General features: G+C 38.3%; 2 protein-coding genes and 1 long non-coding RNA gene across 7 annotated transcripts in view; 1 reads left to right on the top strand and 2 right to left on the bottom strand.

The window, feature by feature from the left end:
- Positions 1-12,474, bottom strand: part of LOC122635302 (dopamine receptor 2-like) — a 33,845-nt gene extending 21,371 nt beyond the window's left edge. For 4 of the 5 annotated variants that reach the window (XR_006328632.1, XR_006328633.1, XM_043825349.1 and 1 more), the window contains exon 1: positions 10,943-12,474. Coding sequence is in view for 2 of the 5 variants with exons in the window: in XM_043825349.1 (XP_043681284.1) it covers positions 10,943-12,234 (1,292 nt within the window). In the remaining 3 variants the exon portion in view is untranslated. Of the gene's footprint in view, positions 1-4,362; positions 4,715-4,785; positions 4,884-10,942 lie in introns of those variants that run through there. The other variant, XR_006328634.1, reaches the window with a different exon arrangement.
- A 107-nt stretch (positions 12,475-12,581) lies between these two features.
- Positions 12,582-16,586, bottom strand: part of LOC122635307 — a 15,001-nt gene continuing 10,996 nt past the window's right edge. The window contains exon 3 of the long non-coding RNA XR_006328637.1: positions 12,582-12,636. This is a non-coding gene — a long non-coding RNA (uncharacterized LOC122635307). The remainder of the gene's footprint in view (positions 12,637-16,586) is intronic.
- Positions 12,815-14,613, top strand: LOC122635304 (hemolymph lipopolysaccharide-binding protein-like). The gene is made up of 2 exons (XM_043825351.1): positions 12,815-14,077; positions 14,210-14,613. The coding sequence occupies exons 1-2, from the start codon at positions 13,706-13,708 to the stop codon at positions 14,492-14,494; spliced, it is 657 nt and encodes a 218-aa protein (XP_043681286.1). The 5' UTR covers positions 12,815-13,705; the 3' UTR covers positions 14,495-14,613.

The raw sequence follows: 16,586 nt of genomic DNA, 5'->3' as shown, positions 1-16,586 counted from the left end.
AGAAACGGACTAACCTTCATAAGTGCAAAATAGAAAGGAATGATAAATTATAACATTAGTCATAATAATAATAAATTAACGATACTAATAACGGAAATAATAGCTATGAGCCACGACGAAGTAGAACAATTTTAAGCAATAAGTATAACAGAGCGAAATAGAAACGTAGGAAATACGCGTATAATATAATTTTTAATCCGTATCAGAATATCGATCGTCTTATAGTCGAAGTAGTAGGAGATTTGCAAAGTTGATCTCAAACACGAGGATGGAATGTCACTAGACGTAGGTATGTATCGTTAGATTATTGATTCGAGACGTATTCCTACGTGTTAATGCAAACTGAAGAGCCTGGATCTTAGAAAACAGGATGATAGTGTTCCTAGATGACAAGTTTAAATATACATAGACGTTAAATATTTAATGGTCCTCATAAAACATAGCATTTTTTAAAAGAGAAGAAAGAAGAGACGAGGACAGACTTGGCTAGAATACCATAAGAAGATTGATACTATCATCCTAAATTTAACAAACATAAGTCATATACGTCGATTAATGTAAAATTATAAATAGTCGTTGACGAACGACATCATCGCATGTTTTGCTCGTCTACTGGTAAGGAAGTAAGATTTTTTGTAAAAAAATTCGATTCGCAAGGGTTTGTATGCAAAATACATTGAAATCCACTTTGGTGTTGCACTTGCATAACGATGCATTATGTATGAGAAATTATGGAAGCTAAGCAAAAAATAGGTATGTACCTACTGTATATATCTCGTGAACCCTGCCAACACGAAGTGTTACGATTCTGTCTCTTCCTTTTTTGTTTCCTTTGGCATATCTATCAAGGACACGGTTTTTCCTTGCCTATACTCACGCTTACGGAAACAGGTATTTTGTTCCTAAGTTTTACAAGTAGAAATTTCATGTCAAGCGGGCGGAGTCACATCAAAGTGATATCTATAACTTTGATCTCACATACTTGTTAAAGGAGGCATTCGTTGTAACAAGTTAAACATTTTACTAGTTAGAATGGATCGATACAGCAAGTTGTAGAAATATTTCTATGTTCTATGTAGAAAGGGAATATGTTATTAACAAAAGTTCTACATGTATGTGCGCTCTATTTTTGCATGAAAAAGATTATTCGAACAATCGAAAGAAGTTACGAAATTATCGAAAAATGTGGAGATTTTAATAAATTCTTGTACCTCGACTAACTAAATTTTTCATACAAAGGAAAAAATTGCATTAGAATAATCTGTTAGCTAACTCGAATGTTTCTTTCGATCCATAAACGTCACACTAATCTTTCAGATCTTTCTCTTATCAATGTTGCACGTTACCGTGACCGTATACAAGCTTATCTACTCATTTCAATCATTTGACGAGAGTGTAACCAACATGGAAACGTTTCAAAGGCAGACCTCGACTTTATCGGTTCGGAACTATAATCGCTGGTATCTTTGAAGAAGAAAGAAACAAGTTGGAGAGACGAATATTCATACGTACAATATCGCAACGCTGGAGATAATATATTGCATGTACCCGTGTATAAAGAACTATTAAAAAATTAACTTGTTCGCGTTGGTAACCATCAGCCTTGTGATAGTTAATCATAAATAACGCGAAACTTAGTTAACCATAAATAACGCTTAACTTCAACGCGATCGCGACGAGATTCGATTAAAATGGATGAAGAGACGAGGCTGATAGAGAATCAAGAAGGCACGACGCAATGCCGATAAATTTCATAATATTTCCCGCACTTCAATCGATTTCATCGAACGCGATATACCGTTTTCCCTCGCTTTACCTCGATGAAAATACATCTTTACGAATCCATTAGCAACATGACAACGTTTTTTCCTACTTTTATCTATTCATACGTTTCTTCGTTCCATTTGCGCGAACATGATTTCGAAACTATGCCGCGAAAAGGAATTGTCGATATTGTCGTTCCATAGAGAATGATTAATAATAAATATCGAAACGTAATAAAATCCGTTTCGTGCTTGCGTGCGCACGTGTGTATCCAAATTTGATATTCGTTAAAATTATCGCTTTCCGCTATTCACCGAAATATAACTGTTTATTTCCTTTTTAAATTCATTGTTACATCGACGCGACAAGCATTGAAATAAGCATCGATAAGCCTCGTTTTATGCGGACACATTCTGAAATTCGGCAACAAACAGAATTATCGTGGCAGCATGAAACGCGAACAATGAGCAATACCGATTTTCGGACTTGCAAATTAACGACGCTTTCTTCCGATCGATCGATAGGAAACGAGAAACGATTGGTTAATTTCGGTCATTGGAAATGAACGGAAAGCTGCATTGAGGCTAGGTTTCTTCGCACATAAACATAAACAAAATATACCGCACATTTCCAATCAGCAATCTGATTGAATATTTCGTTGCGTGGATATTGCTGATTTTCATATTAAGTGTAGATGCCTTATAATTTACATGTATGAGTAGGTAATAAAAATGCGACCAATAAACGCTGCTTCGAATTGATAAGTTGAAATTAAACGAGAAATTAATATGGATTTTATTTGTGAATGAAAGTAATTAGGTTAATTGTTCTATTCTATGGTAATATCAAGGTATTAGAACGAAATGGAGCAATTCTAAGAGACCAAAAATAACGGCATCCTATTCGTCCGCAAAGAGAAAGCAATTCCATTGGCGAATTGAAAGGCTGAAAGGCAGGCATTCCTGTCCGAGGGAGCTATCGCCTTCTTTACATCTATGGCCTTTATGTAGCTATCGTTATTTATATCGGTTCTTTTTTCCTCATTTATCGGACTATATTGTGAAAACTAGGACGGATGGGTTACGTCTTCTTGGTCGGTAGGCTTTAATATAATCAATTTAATGAATTCATTTCGGTTCAATTCGATTCTACAGAGATGGTAATTACGGATAGATTTGAAGAATTTTTCCGCTTCTTTCTACCGTCATCCATACAATTATTTATGATTTGGTATATTATATTTCATGCGTAACAATATCTATATTTGATACACTTTCTTGGAGCTCCAAAATAATTCCATTACAAATTGCGCACGATGTCGGACGAAGAGGTTGTCGTTGGAAAATAAAAAACAGCGCGTACATGCGGGTTCGGCCGTGTCGCGCATAGAAACTTTCCCTTTATACGCGTGTGTTTCGTCGTTAGAACGGATGATAGTCTATCGTCGACGCCTATCGCTCGATAAGCGATGCAACAGCGTTTACTTTCGTAGCTCTCTAAAATCCCTTTAATAGACCTCTCCTTTTCGTCAACTGGCTAATCGTCGCAGGACATAATTTCCTCTGATCGATTTTCCTCATGTTTGCAAAATGACAGTCGGATGAACAACAAGGCGTATATTCTATTTTTATTAAATTTCTCGCAAGCCGATTTTATTCCTCACGCAGCATGTTAATATGATATATTAATTTCTTCGTAATTAAAAAAAGTGGCATAGTTCTCTTTTATTCTCTCTCTCTCTCTCTCTCTCTCTCTCTCTCTCTCTCTCTCTCTCTCTCTCTCTCTCTCTCTCTCTCTCTCTCTCTCTCTCTCTCTCTCTCTCTCTCTATCTCTATCTCCCTCTTTGTCTCTTTAGTATAAGTATATTATATTGAATGTTAAAATTGACCTGAGATAAACTTGGAACGTGCTCTGTAAGCATATTCCCAAATTAATTGTACCTGTAAATTCGTTTTATCTTTATTCGCGTTTTTCATTATTCATTAACGAGATGGCTCGCGAAAGGACTCGACTCGATCACGATTATAATTGGAATTTTCGCTTAATCATCAATCAAATTTACTTAATCGCATAATTTCTGGACGATTACCCGATTTTTTTTTTTTTCGTTTCGGTTCGAATTAACGATTCGACGAAGTACAGCCAAGCGACTGACCGAGTTTTAAAATGCCGCCGTCTATACACTAGCACGTTTTAATTTCGTTCGGTGGTAGACTCGCGAACGACAAGGACAACTAAGGAAGGTACTTTGAGGGAGTTTTAATTAGAAATTTATTCGTGTTGCCGCATTTAAAGTCTAACAACACTGCACTCGTTTTCCGATGTTCATCACAGCTTTCTATTTCTTTTGGTCTCTTCACTTAGCTAAAGCTTTCCTTGTCGAGTACCAAGACAAATCAAATTAGGAGAAGTCGGAGGAGATGGCGATATTTACGCAACGATTAAACGCCTCCTCGAAGTTTCGACGTATTTTGTGCTGTCGAGATTGAATGCCGGAAGGAGAACGAAATAACTTACATCTTGGAGAATACAAATTGTCGTCTTTATAGAGAAAATTTCAAACTATTGTTTGGTCGTATTCAATTTATGTATTTGCCTGCTGTTATTGTTTGTTATTTTCCTGCCAACATTACTCGTACAAAACACTTCGCACACATTCCTTTTAACAACAAAAACTTGTAAGTAGGTATTCTTTACCTATCGAAGTCTCATAAAATTTCAAATCTCCGATTTGATATAAGCTCGCCTCAAAAGGCAAGCAAGTGGAAAATACTAGTGCTTTTTATTTAGATACAAAATAGAGATTTTTATAGGGAGTTAAATATTTTGCATTTGAGTCAATGGATCGACCTGTCCGAAGTAAAATATTAGAACAGCGATTGTGGTTGTTTCGAATGATGTACAGGTTGGTTCGTTTCGTAGCTTCTTCAGCGAGCAACCTCGGTCGGGCCTGCAACGAAATTAGTTCGAAACTATTCTCGATTCAATTTGCAGGAATATCCGATACCACCGAGTACGTACACTTAGAATCCCTTGAGCGTTGATATCGACGCCGCTAACTCGTATGAATTACTCGGCCCAACTATAGTACCTACTTGTCGCCTCGCTCACCTACTCTCCTGAAGTAATCCAAAAATTAAAAAATGGTGTCAAGAACGGAGTACGGAGACAATAATTGTTCGTACAGCGTTAAAGGACACGAGTATTATGAATTTGAACAGTGATGGATAGTCCGCAGACGATTTATTGGACACGCACATACTTAACGGAGACTTGAAAATGGAGTCGGCCGAGTCAGCTAGTCCATTACTCTCTTTTCAACTTGTTAACCGACTTTACGATCGCCCAAGCCATCGAACCATCAATTTTCAAAGTTCCACGGTGCGTGTAGCTAAAGCGAAATAAAACGGCCGGCTAACTCCATCTTCGAAAGTCATCGTAGGGAGGAAACCTTTTGTGAGAAATGGATCCTTTCGCATTTTAAATGATCGCACTTCGACACCATATTTTCTTTTTCATTTTAGCTATTTTAGTCCCTTGGAAGTGAAGAGAGAAAGAGAGAGAGAGAGAGAGAGAGAGAGCGAGAGCTCTGAAATTTTAAGTAGCAATAAAAAAATTAATGTGTTGTACGAAATATGTATCTATATGAAACGTTACCTCAAAACGTGCCGTTTCCAGCTTTTCTACGTCTTTCATTTTTCAACCTATCTTAATATTTAGCCTTTCTTAATATTTATCTATCGAGGGAATAATATACAATATGAATACATGCATTTTACATCGGATGTAATCTTTTTGACCGTACCAAATTTGTTTGACAAAATATCGTCGTCGTATCGAACAAAGCAGTGTGGATGGCCACCATTGTTGGCCTCTATGCAAACATTTCCAACTTGGTTGCTTCACAATAACCACTAAACCCGATAAACAACGCCGGACCTTTATTACACTCTCATGGCAGATGTTATGGAAATGATGTTTCGACGGTATTTCCAACGGTTTCCTGAATTATTTCTATATTTCGTTACGTGTCAACGTGTACAAACTCACGATGTCTCTTACTTTTGAGAAATCTTTTCTTTATTTACAACGGCACACACAAGTTTCCTAGCTCTTTTCTAACTACGGTAAGAGAAAATACATTAGATAAAGTTAGACGCTTAAAGCATAAAACTCGATTATCGATTACGTGTTCTGTTAACTTCTTAAGTACGATCCTGTTATTTTGTTTTTTTTTTTTTTTTAGAAAGAGAAAAATCGATTAGCTTTCCAAGAATAGTAACCTCGAACAATGCAAAAAGATACTGATGTTATAGAAATTTTATAAACTTTTAAACAAATATAACTCGATCTATATATAGGATCGATCAATTTTAATATTGTCATAATAAATAAAAAAGAAGCGGATCTACAAAGTATATATATTCGTTCTTCACAATAGTTTTTTCAATTCAAAATTTGAAAGAGGATTTATCATTCTGAAGGATTCTTTATCGTTGCTACAAGAAAAAACAATTTTTCTTCGTACGGCACACTAATTTCTCCATATTTAGCTAATTAGAAGTGCTTGGAACTCTTTATTCGAGTAACTTTAATATATAAATAATGCGTATCGAAGTTTATACGTGCCAATAAATTGAAACGGTAACAAGAGATCGCATAAAGAAGTAAAATAAAGTTTCCGACGAATATAAAAGTTCCTAATTATAATTTATGTATACCTATCATCTGTAAACGTGATACGTATCTGTGTATGTATTGATATATATATTTGAATGTAATTTTTAATAGACCTATTTCCTTTTGCTTGTTTTATTGATTATAAGTATAGTCACACGTCAGAGGTAAATCTAAAGTGCAAAGGGTTAAGCTTTAGAGATTCGATGCAGATACATGCACAGCAACGTTACGTATATGTGTATATGCTTTGAGCTACTTGCATTATATTTGGTTTGCGTAGGGAAGAATGACATCGAGATGTTTACGATGATGGATTGTAATATTCGCTGTTCGTGAAGTAAAATCCTCTTCGAGGTGAATGTTAAGAAGAGGTATACGGATTTCCGAAAGTTAGGATAAGTTTCCTTTAAATTTTATTACGGTATAATATTAAAGCTTGGTTATTGCATCTTAAAGGGCGTGGCTTTTAAAGAATTAGTATACAATGCTCGAATCGCAATGATGTATTTTTAATAGATAAGAGATAATCCTCTTATCTCTCGGGTAATAAAATGTTACAAAATTTGGCTAAAAATGGCTAAACCAATTCTACTGAAATTTAGGAGAATACTTTTGCGAAATATGAAATTGTTTTGTATCGAATTGCAAGCAAACTGCTTAGCCCTCTGGTCAAACGTTGAAAGAGATAGATCTGGTTCCTTGTGTCAAGAGCTTAGTCCTTGTCAAAGGACTTAGTGCGGTCGTGCTTAAAAATATTCCATGCTTCATACGATTCTGTCCTCAAAATTGAAAATACACATTTCATTGGCTCGAATATTTTAGATACATATGTAGGTTAGGTATATATCCCAAAAATGTATAAACTCTTAAGCTTAGCTAAATCCTTGAAACCCGTTACCTCGAGTTCACACTAGAATCGAATAAAATGCTTCAATGTATATACGTATATACCCGTATGGATTGGTACAGCCGGGCGAGATGTTAGATTCTACATATAAAAATAAGTAAAAAAACAGATAGTAACGTTGTTACGTTTGCAGGCCTTATTTTCGAGAAAATCGTGTTTAATAATTTCACTCAGTTGCCTGCGTTTGATACATTTCTGTCGGTCGTATTGCGAGAAGGACTGTTTATAGCAACCGTGAGTACATAAACACGATAGGATCTTATACTCTTTCTTCTCAAAGAAAACTTTTATATAAATCATAGAGAAACTGGATTCTATTACACATTATTACGTATTATTAGTATCTCATAATTGGAGTTACTTGATCCAAGAGAGAGAAAAAGAGGGATTATTATATACAATATATGGAGGGAGAATTATTATATATTATATAGAATAATTTTTAATTATTATAGAAGCGTCGAGTGTGTGTTATTTGGGAAGAACGTACGACACGCAAATATTGTAGTTTTACATAGGCTACAATATGTTAACAGAAAATATGTAGAAAGCTAGACTAAAATGTTATTCTCTCTTTTATGGCTCGTATATGTACCGCGTCAAAAGGGATCATTAAGCCATATTCGGTTGTATATAGTATACTCGCGTTTTCAACGGTTGCCTGCCTTTTACAAATATGACGCAGGAAACTTGGATGTTTCTCGACGTGCGTATTCAAAGAGAAGCGTGAATCTCTTTACCGTCTCTTTCATATAAAGTGAATTATATGACCGTGCTGCTTGTACGATGTAATTTGACAAAAGTTTTCGCTTTCCGTCATTCCGATTTAAAAAGATATCAAATTATCTCCGTCCATTTTGTATTTAAAAAGCCTGTTTACGAATAATTAAAAAAAATATATTTTCACGAATTTGTTGATAGTCGGGAAGAATCGAGTTTTTAAAAATTTGTTGCTTACGTTAAACCTACGGGATTTTTTACGGCTTGGAAGATCGATTAGCCCAAGTATTATATTTTCCAGCGACGTGAAAACGTAAACGTTAAACGTTTTTCTCCTTCTCATCTTATCTTATCTTTTTATTTTCTTCGTCGTCTTCCGCTGCTTAATCTTCTTTTTCCTTTTCCGGAGGAGTCTTGCTTTAGATAAAATTTATAGAATATACACGAGCCATCTGACATATTCGCCTCACTGCATAAAGTCAAGCCGTTAGTATATATGGTATTATTCAATGCCAGTCATCTTATTTCGTTCTCTATCATCTTAATGGTACCTGTTCCGACAGAACTTTCCCCGCAGGATTAAATAAAAAAAATTCACCCTCGACTGTTTATTTTTTCCCACGTAAACGCTCGAAAGAGACTCAGTTTTATAAATCGAGAAAGAGAAAAAGTTTGGACCTTTATTTCGCGAGAATGTGAGTATATCATAAAAAATAAATGAGATATAATTTTAACATAAGGACGTTGTTTTGCTTGTTTGAAAAATAGTCATGTAAGTACATACATGTACTCTAAGGATAATCCAAACTGCTGTAGATAACGTGTTTGTGTGTATCTACATAAACATATATAGACAAACAAACACACATCCTTCATTATAAGAGAATTTTTGTTAAGCTTGTAAAAAGCTACAGTGTGGCTTATCTCAAATGACTTTTTCTCTATATATACATGTTCCTTCCTCGATGTAAATAGAGGGGATGCGAGGGTGGCAATCACCTTCTATATTCGTCTCACGTTATTTTCCCTTTCGAATATATTCGAGTAGCTTGAAATAGACGTCGATCTGATAATATTGAATTTTCTTTTGATCGTGAGCGTTTTATCCTATTCCCTTTTTTTTCGTGACTGATACTCAAATCTCGAGACGGAAGTCTTGCAAAGTAGCGGAGTATCTAAAGTCGACAAATAAAAACTTTTCCCGTTGCTTTCACGAGCTTCTAAAAATAAAGTGCTACCTACCAAGGTGGCCGAGCAAGGAGCCCTTTCACGGGTCTCGCTTACGATGCATGGGTTTCGCCTTAAAATCGATTTTCTTTCTTTATCGTGGCAAATGCGTTCCTCGCTTTTCCAACTGACGTGTACTTTAAGTCAATGCAGAGGGAAAATTTACATTTTTTACAAGGTTTCGCCTTATATCTTGGGATATATCGATCGACCAATACGCATAAGTCAAAGTTTGTTCGGAATGAAAAAGAATCTATGCGAGAAACGAGAAAAAGGAAATAATGTATCTTCTTTAATTCGTTTTCTATTAAAAATAGTACTCGATGAATAACAAAAATTCTCTTTTAATCGCAGATTTATACGTCTGCAGTTGAATAGCGTCCGCTACAGTGGCCGCCTCGTCACTCTTCTTCACAGGCCTTTTTTACTTTTTATCGTTAACAGGACCAGGATCGCTATTATTTATCGTTGGACACACCGTCATTTTTCACAAAGCCGTATTAGATAGTCGACATTTCTTTTCTTCTCTTGTCGCGAGAAAAGCTGTCGGCGTTCGACGAGACGAGACTGTTGCTCCATTTTTCCTTTCTCTTTCTCTCTCTCCCTCCCTCTCTCTCTCTCTCTCTCTCTCCCATTCTCGACAAATAAATCAGAAAATTTTAACGAAACGTCGTTAGCTTCTGTCTTTTAACGATTTTATCGTCGCGAATGATTAATTAATAATTAAGTAAACCAATGCTTTAACCATTATGATGGTAAATTTCAAATTTTTAAAATTCGTGGGAAGGAAAGTGCTATCGATTTCAGTAGCTGTAGTTCAAAGCTTGTCGCTTTATTTACTGGAAGAAAATTAATCGGCAGATTGTACGTACAAGCACAGGCTAAAATTACAACGTTTCTCTTAGAGAGTGAAGGTTTAATAGAACCCTTGAGGGACTTGCGTATCACGACACCCTCGTAATTAATAAGTATCTACATTCTAATCGCGTACACTTTATCCACTTGAAAGCATTGTCGCGTGTTACATTATACATATAACATTAATAATGAGAAACTGAAAATTAAGTTGGAATGCAAAGACGAATTTGGAAGGAAACGTGTGTCGTCGAAATGTTCGTCGAAAGTTAGTTCGGTTCTTTCGCGAAAATTCGAGAGGGAATTTGTCAAGAAATATTTCAGGTCTATGAATCTTTAAGTAGATAATTTTCTTTTGGATAATTTTCAGCTTCATTAACTCGCCTGGTCTTCGAAATTGTACGCATGGAATTGCAACGAATAGTCAAGAAGTTTGTTATTGTTCGAGGTGTCGGAATAACGGCAGGTATCAAAGTTAGTGACAAAAGGAGTCGTAGGGATAACACGTATAATTGATAGAGTTTCCAAAGTCGTATCTGAATCATTCAAGGGTAATCTCTTAAAAGATAAAATTAAGTCGTAAAACGTAACTCGCTTCTACGGGGTTCCCGAAGTCTATGCGAATAAGGAGAAGGAAAAAACGATTATGCGAGGGTCGCGCAGCTTTCAAAGAAATAATCTTGAAAAGGACAACGCCGGGAGCGTAATAAGGTCTTGGCAAGGCGAGTTTAGAAAGAACGATGATTCGAAGAAAGGGAAGGGATTCGCCGCGAGCATCGAACGACTTACCTCCGAAAATCCCTGCTCCAGCAAGCGTATATAACTGGGTTCATGCCGCTGTTGATCCAACCGAGCCACGTGACGGCAGCAGAAACAATCTCCTCTTGCCAGATACACCTGGCGCAGAAACCCGACCATAGATTCACCACGAAGAAGGGTAACCAGCAAACGATAAAGACTCCCATGACGATGCCAAGAGTCTTCGCGGCTTTCTTTTCCTTCGCAAATTTAGCGAGTTTGCGTGACAAGGAAAAGTTTTTGCCGAGATGTTGCTTGTTGTTGATCCTCGTGGAAGGTACTCTGGTTAATCCATTATTGTGAAGAGCCGTAAGAGGTTCCTCGAGATCTTGTAGATCTTCCGGCGTGCTCGAAGCCGTACGAAAGAGATGCCTCGGATCCACGTTCGTACTTGCTCCGCCAGTGCTAACACCACCGCCGCCGCCGCCACTGCCACCGCCGCCGCCGCCGCCGCCACCACCACCACCACCACCACCACCACCACCACCACGATGTATCCTAAGAGTAAGTTCCAGCTCGCCGGAGGCCATCATCACTTGTTTCGTACCCAACTTGAGACTCCTCGTTTGTATCACGGCGGCTCGATAGATCCTATAATAGGTGAAGACCATAACGAAGAGCGGTAAATAAAAGCTAATCGTCGAGGAGAATATCAAGTAACCGAGATGTTCGGTGAAGGGACACTTGTCCTCCGGTACTTCCTCCGTTCTGACTGCTCTCCACCAAGCTATAGCTGGGAAAGATATCGCGCTTGAACAAATCCAAACGATCGCGATCAATATAGCCGCGCGTTTTCTACTCATCCTCATTGGGTAGGTAAACGGATCGGTGATGGCCCAGTAACGATCCAAACTGATCACGCAGAGGTTCAAGATCGAGGCCGTCGAGAAGAGTACGTCGAGAGAACGCCAAACGTCGCACCAGTCGGTCGTGAAAAGCCATCGATTCTCGAGAACTTCGTAAATCGCGCTGAATGGCATGACGACCAGGCCTACGAGGCAATCGGCAAAGGCCAACGACGTAACGAAATAATTGGTCGCCGTGTGAAGGTATCTTTCTCTGATGACAGCAAGGATTACGAGGCTGTTACCGAAAACTGTCGCCACGGAGAAGAGAAAGAGAACCACCGCGAGTCCAGCACGATCGCTTGCTAATTCCCAGAAATCTTCGTAGCTGCGATTGCCACGACTAGCGTTGTAAAAGCTTCTATTGAGTTCGCCGCTAGGTTCCCTAGCTTCTGCCTCTTCTTCCCACTCGAGCAGATAAATCTCGCTCTCGTTCATCTTTCGTTCCTCCACGGCTTCCTCCTGATTCTCCTCCAGATCCGTCAGCCTTCGTCGAGCGTCTCGGCTACGAGCGTCAGGTCGTCGGGATCGCCGTCCTTACTTTCTTCCCTCTTCTTGTCGATCTCGTCGTCCGCTTTCTCATCTTTGACGAGATATGCTTAGAATCCTTTCCGCTTCCTTTATCTTCCTAGTAAGATCGAGAACGAACGCTCGACTTTTGGACTAAGGATCAAAGCAATCGTTATTTGCTCTACGAGAGTGTGTTCCATCGATGCCTCTCTCTCTTTCTCTCTTTCCCTTTTTCCCTCTCTCTCTCTCTCTCTCTCTATTTCTCTCTCTCTATTTCTCTCTCTATTTCTCTCTCTATTTCTCTCTCTATTTCTCTCTCTCTCTTTCGGTCTGCAACAAGCGATAACACCGCTGTTAGTCTTGATATCCGACAACAATCGACTACATTTATGTCTCGACGAACTCTCCTTATATTTGAAAATTATATTACTTAATTGGAATATTTAAATAAATTGTTCGACCAAATCGTGATATATACGTGTATAGAGATACACACACACACACACACACACACACACACACACACATTTGGGTAAAATATATCAATTGGTCAAGGATAGGGACAGCTTGCATATATTCGATAGTAGAAGGCGTTTCGACAAAGTTCCGAGGGCGTAAGGGATTTCATGAAGAGAAGAGACGAAACAAGCCGATCCATTCCGAGTCCAGCCTCGAGGATCGAACACTGGGCTGACCGAACGGGCTCTCATCCGTGACCCAGGCGAATGTTTACCGGTACTTGATCAAAGCAGATTCGACCCCGAAGCCATGTATCCTCGCGCAACCTGACGATGCCGATGGTTAGGTGCTTCCCAAGCATCGAGTGTTATCTATATTCCCTCACATATCCCTACAAACACCCTTTTCCTAAACGATTATAAACGCAACGCGTCTAGAAAATCATTTTGAGCACCACTGACAAAACTACTTCACATCCGAAAAAAAAATAGAAAAACAGTTATCGTCGTTTTCGACAAATATATTTTTTATTTACTTAATTTTTCGTTATTTTACACTTTTTTATATTTATAATAAAATCGAAATTAATTAAAGAGAGAAATAGGGGGAGGGGGGAGAGAGAGAGAGAGACAGCTGTGGGAAACGTATCGGTCGATCCGCATCTTTTCAACATCGGTAGGCCATTCCCATCAATGTGTTGGATTCCTTTCACAAGGTCAAAGAAGGCTCGTTAAAGTCTTATCGAAGAACTCGTTAAACCAACACAAAATCATTTGGCCTCTTCTTATAAGGTCGAGAAAAATATAGAGAACTTTAGTTGCTCCGTTGCCTCGGACCAATGAGCATGCTACTTTGGATTTAAAACGGAGACGATCGAAGAAAGTTGCATTCTCGAAAATTTAGAGATTAGGACTAGATCTAGAAAAGCGTTTCAAGGACAATGTCGGGATTATTACTTTTCACGTACATCAGTTTCTTTATCATTTTCGTAGTACGGTCGAGTCCATTGAAAAGGAACGTTTCGGAAAGCGCGGCTTTATCGTCGTTAAACGAATTGTGTTGTCCATTCTTGAGAAACGGAACATCCTCGACAGAAACGAACGACAACCCGATGAATTTTCCGATATCTCACGGTACGACTTGGAAATGTAATTTTGTTGGGAATAAACATAGGCGAGACGATTATCATCATTCTCCTGGAATTGGCTCGCACAAATTACACACGAGAGGGAAGACTTGGAACGAGGCGAGAAAAATCTGCATCGAGGAGGGCGGTCACTTGGCTGTTATCAATTCCATTGCTGAAGCTAATGTTAGTATGCAAGATTAATTAACTTTTTTATCATCGTTTTTACACGAGTCGAAGGTCGTGTAAAATTGGAAAATGTGAGGGAAGAAAGATCTTTGGTTATCCTTCCTTCGTTCATTCGTGTCTCGATTGCAGGTACTTTCGGATTTATTTAACCGAAGCAGTTCTTTCACGGACGCAACTTATAGCAATCAAATGTATTTGGGAATTCACGATATCTTCGTCGAAGGTGACTGGGTGACCATACACGATGAATCCTTGCTAAAAAGTGGCTACAGTGCCTGGACCGACAAATGGGGAGGTCAACCTGACAATTCAGGCTCCATACAAAATTGCGGAACCATGTTAGAGGATGGTACACTCGATGACGTGGCCTGCGACATTCCTGTTGCTTTTTTCTGCGAAATTCCTGACGTATGATCGATATCTTGTATTAATCAAGAATTAGATAAATTAATCCGCCCGCTGATCTTGTTCTCTTCTTGAATATTATGTTTGCATTTGTGAAAAGTTAATATATATACATATATATATCTGATCATCTGACGAATGAGAATTTCATTTCTATTTCTACCCGAAAGGCGACTTAATTCCGTACGTCGAATTGAAGAAAAAATTTTAACTTGCGATGCGATATCGATTAAATTTCTCTGTCAACTTCCGGGATACTTTGGCAATACCTACAAATTTTATTTCCTGAATCCGGGGACGGTTGGTACTTTAGAAAATTATTCGAGAAATAGCTATATATTTCTTTATCTCCTTTGAATTTCGCATGAATTTGAAAAGCATTTGAAAAGCTTTGTCTATAGTATCGCGAGCTTTCGCGAGCTTCGATCACGAAACGTATTGAAATTCGTATCAATTTCCCTCGACTCTCCGATTATTCGATTCCATTGTCGAAACGTTTCTTGGATTGTAGCATGTTGTAAGAAATAGTGCACCTTAAACACTGTATTTGAAAAGGAGGATTTCTTATCTTCCTTATAGGGAAAAGCGATTGAAACGAGTTATATTGGTAATATCGTTACAAAAGAACGAACTGTTACATGTAGCTAAGGAATATTACGAAACTTTTTGTTTCGCGTATCGATATAACACGATCGTATAATCCTTAAATCTGTTTTTCCTTAAATCTTCTTTTTTGTCGTCGATAGATTTTCCAAAATGGTTTCCCCGTTTTTCTCACGAGGGTTAAAGAATAATTTGTAATAACTACCGGCGAATACAAACGAGTTCCAAAACCTTTACGAATTGCGGTTCGAGGAGATAGTAGCCGGTCGGAAATCGTTTGGAAGTCAGCCAATTCTGCTCTCTAGCAATTATTTCACACCGTTTCTATGGAATTCGCGGAAGGACGACTTGGCCGTCGCACTTCTACACCGTTTCCTGAATTACTCTTCTTTCGTACTCTTTCATTTGCAATTTTTCTCTTATATTTCATTGGACTTTTCCTTACCACCTTCCGCAACTTCCCTTCATCCACCCTCGGCACCTTTCGTAACATCTGTATATCGGCTATATCTTAGAATTGGAAGATGGAACATCCGAGCCTCGTTGTACTCTCGATTGTTAAACAAGTGTGCATTGTAAATGGCCAATGATCTCGAATCGAGCTCGCAGCGAAACGACAGAAAGAACAACGTCGAGTTTTATCGTATAGCTATGGCGAAAAACACTCGGGATAAAAATAGTTGTCGAGTTAACGCTGTAATCGATATCTACTTTGTGTGCCACTTTTCTCGTTCTAGTCGTTAGGCACTTGGTCGAATGCGAAAGAAAATTCGCTGGGTTAGGCGAAATAACAGGTGTAAATTTGGCCGGAAAAGAAAAACGAGAATAATTGTTGGACGTATAGAAGCAATGGTAATCGAGCGACTACCTTAAAATAGAGAGGGAAATAGAGAAACGGTATTGCATCACGCTCTATTTCAAAAGTTATTACTCGAGCTGTAATTTCGTTATAATGGCAACTTCTCTATTTTATTCTCGACGACACGATTTTATCCCGTTTCGTGTTTTGTTAGGAATATCGCGTGAAAACGCGAACACCGTTTAACCCTTTGACTGCAAAAGGATGACCTCGAACGCGCGAACACCGAGTTTTATTTATAGTCGTTAGCGTGGCTTTGGAAGCAAGGACGACAACAGTTATTTGCGAGACCGATCTTCATTAACGGCATCGTCATAATCGTCATCGTCGGCGACCCTTCGACCCCTCTTGTTATCTCCTTCTTCGCGCGCACATCCGTTTGACCAATATGCTCATCATTGAACTTGCATCCCTGCGACTCGCGATCGATAGCGAAGATGAAGAGAAAAGACCTAAGTTGATCTTTCGATTTGTTAATTGGGAAGGACGAGTCGTAAAATTCTCTCTTTCCTTTCGTTTCGTTTTCTTCTTTTCTCTTTTTCTTTTCGTTTCCTTTCATCCATGCCAGTAATTTTTCGACTCGATTCTCGATAATTTTCGAATTCTCAAAGTGGCCGCGTTCGTCCACTTTTTTTTTTT

Source organism: Vespula pensylvanica, chromosome 18 (assembly GCF_014466175.1).
Source record: "Vespula pensylvanica isolate Volc-1 chromosome 18, ASM1446617v1, whole genome shotgun sequence".
In the NCBI taxonomy this organism is placed as follows: Eukaryota; Metazoa; Arthropoda; class Insecta; order Hymenoptera; family Vespidae; genus Vespula; species Vespula pensylvanica.
The sequence above is the reverse complement of the archived record's forward strand: the minus strand, read 5'-3'. Positions and strand labels throughout refer to the sequence as shown.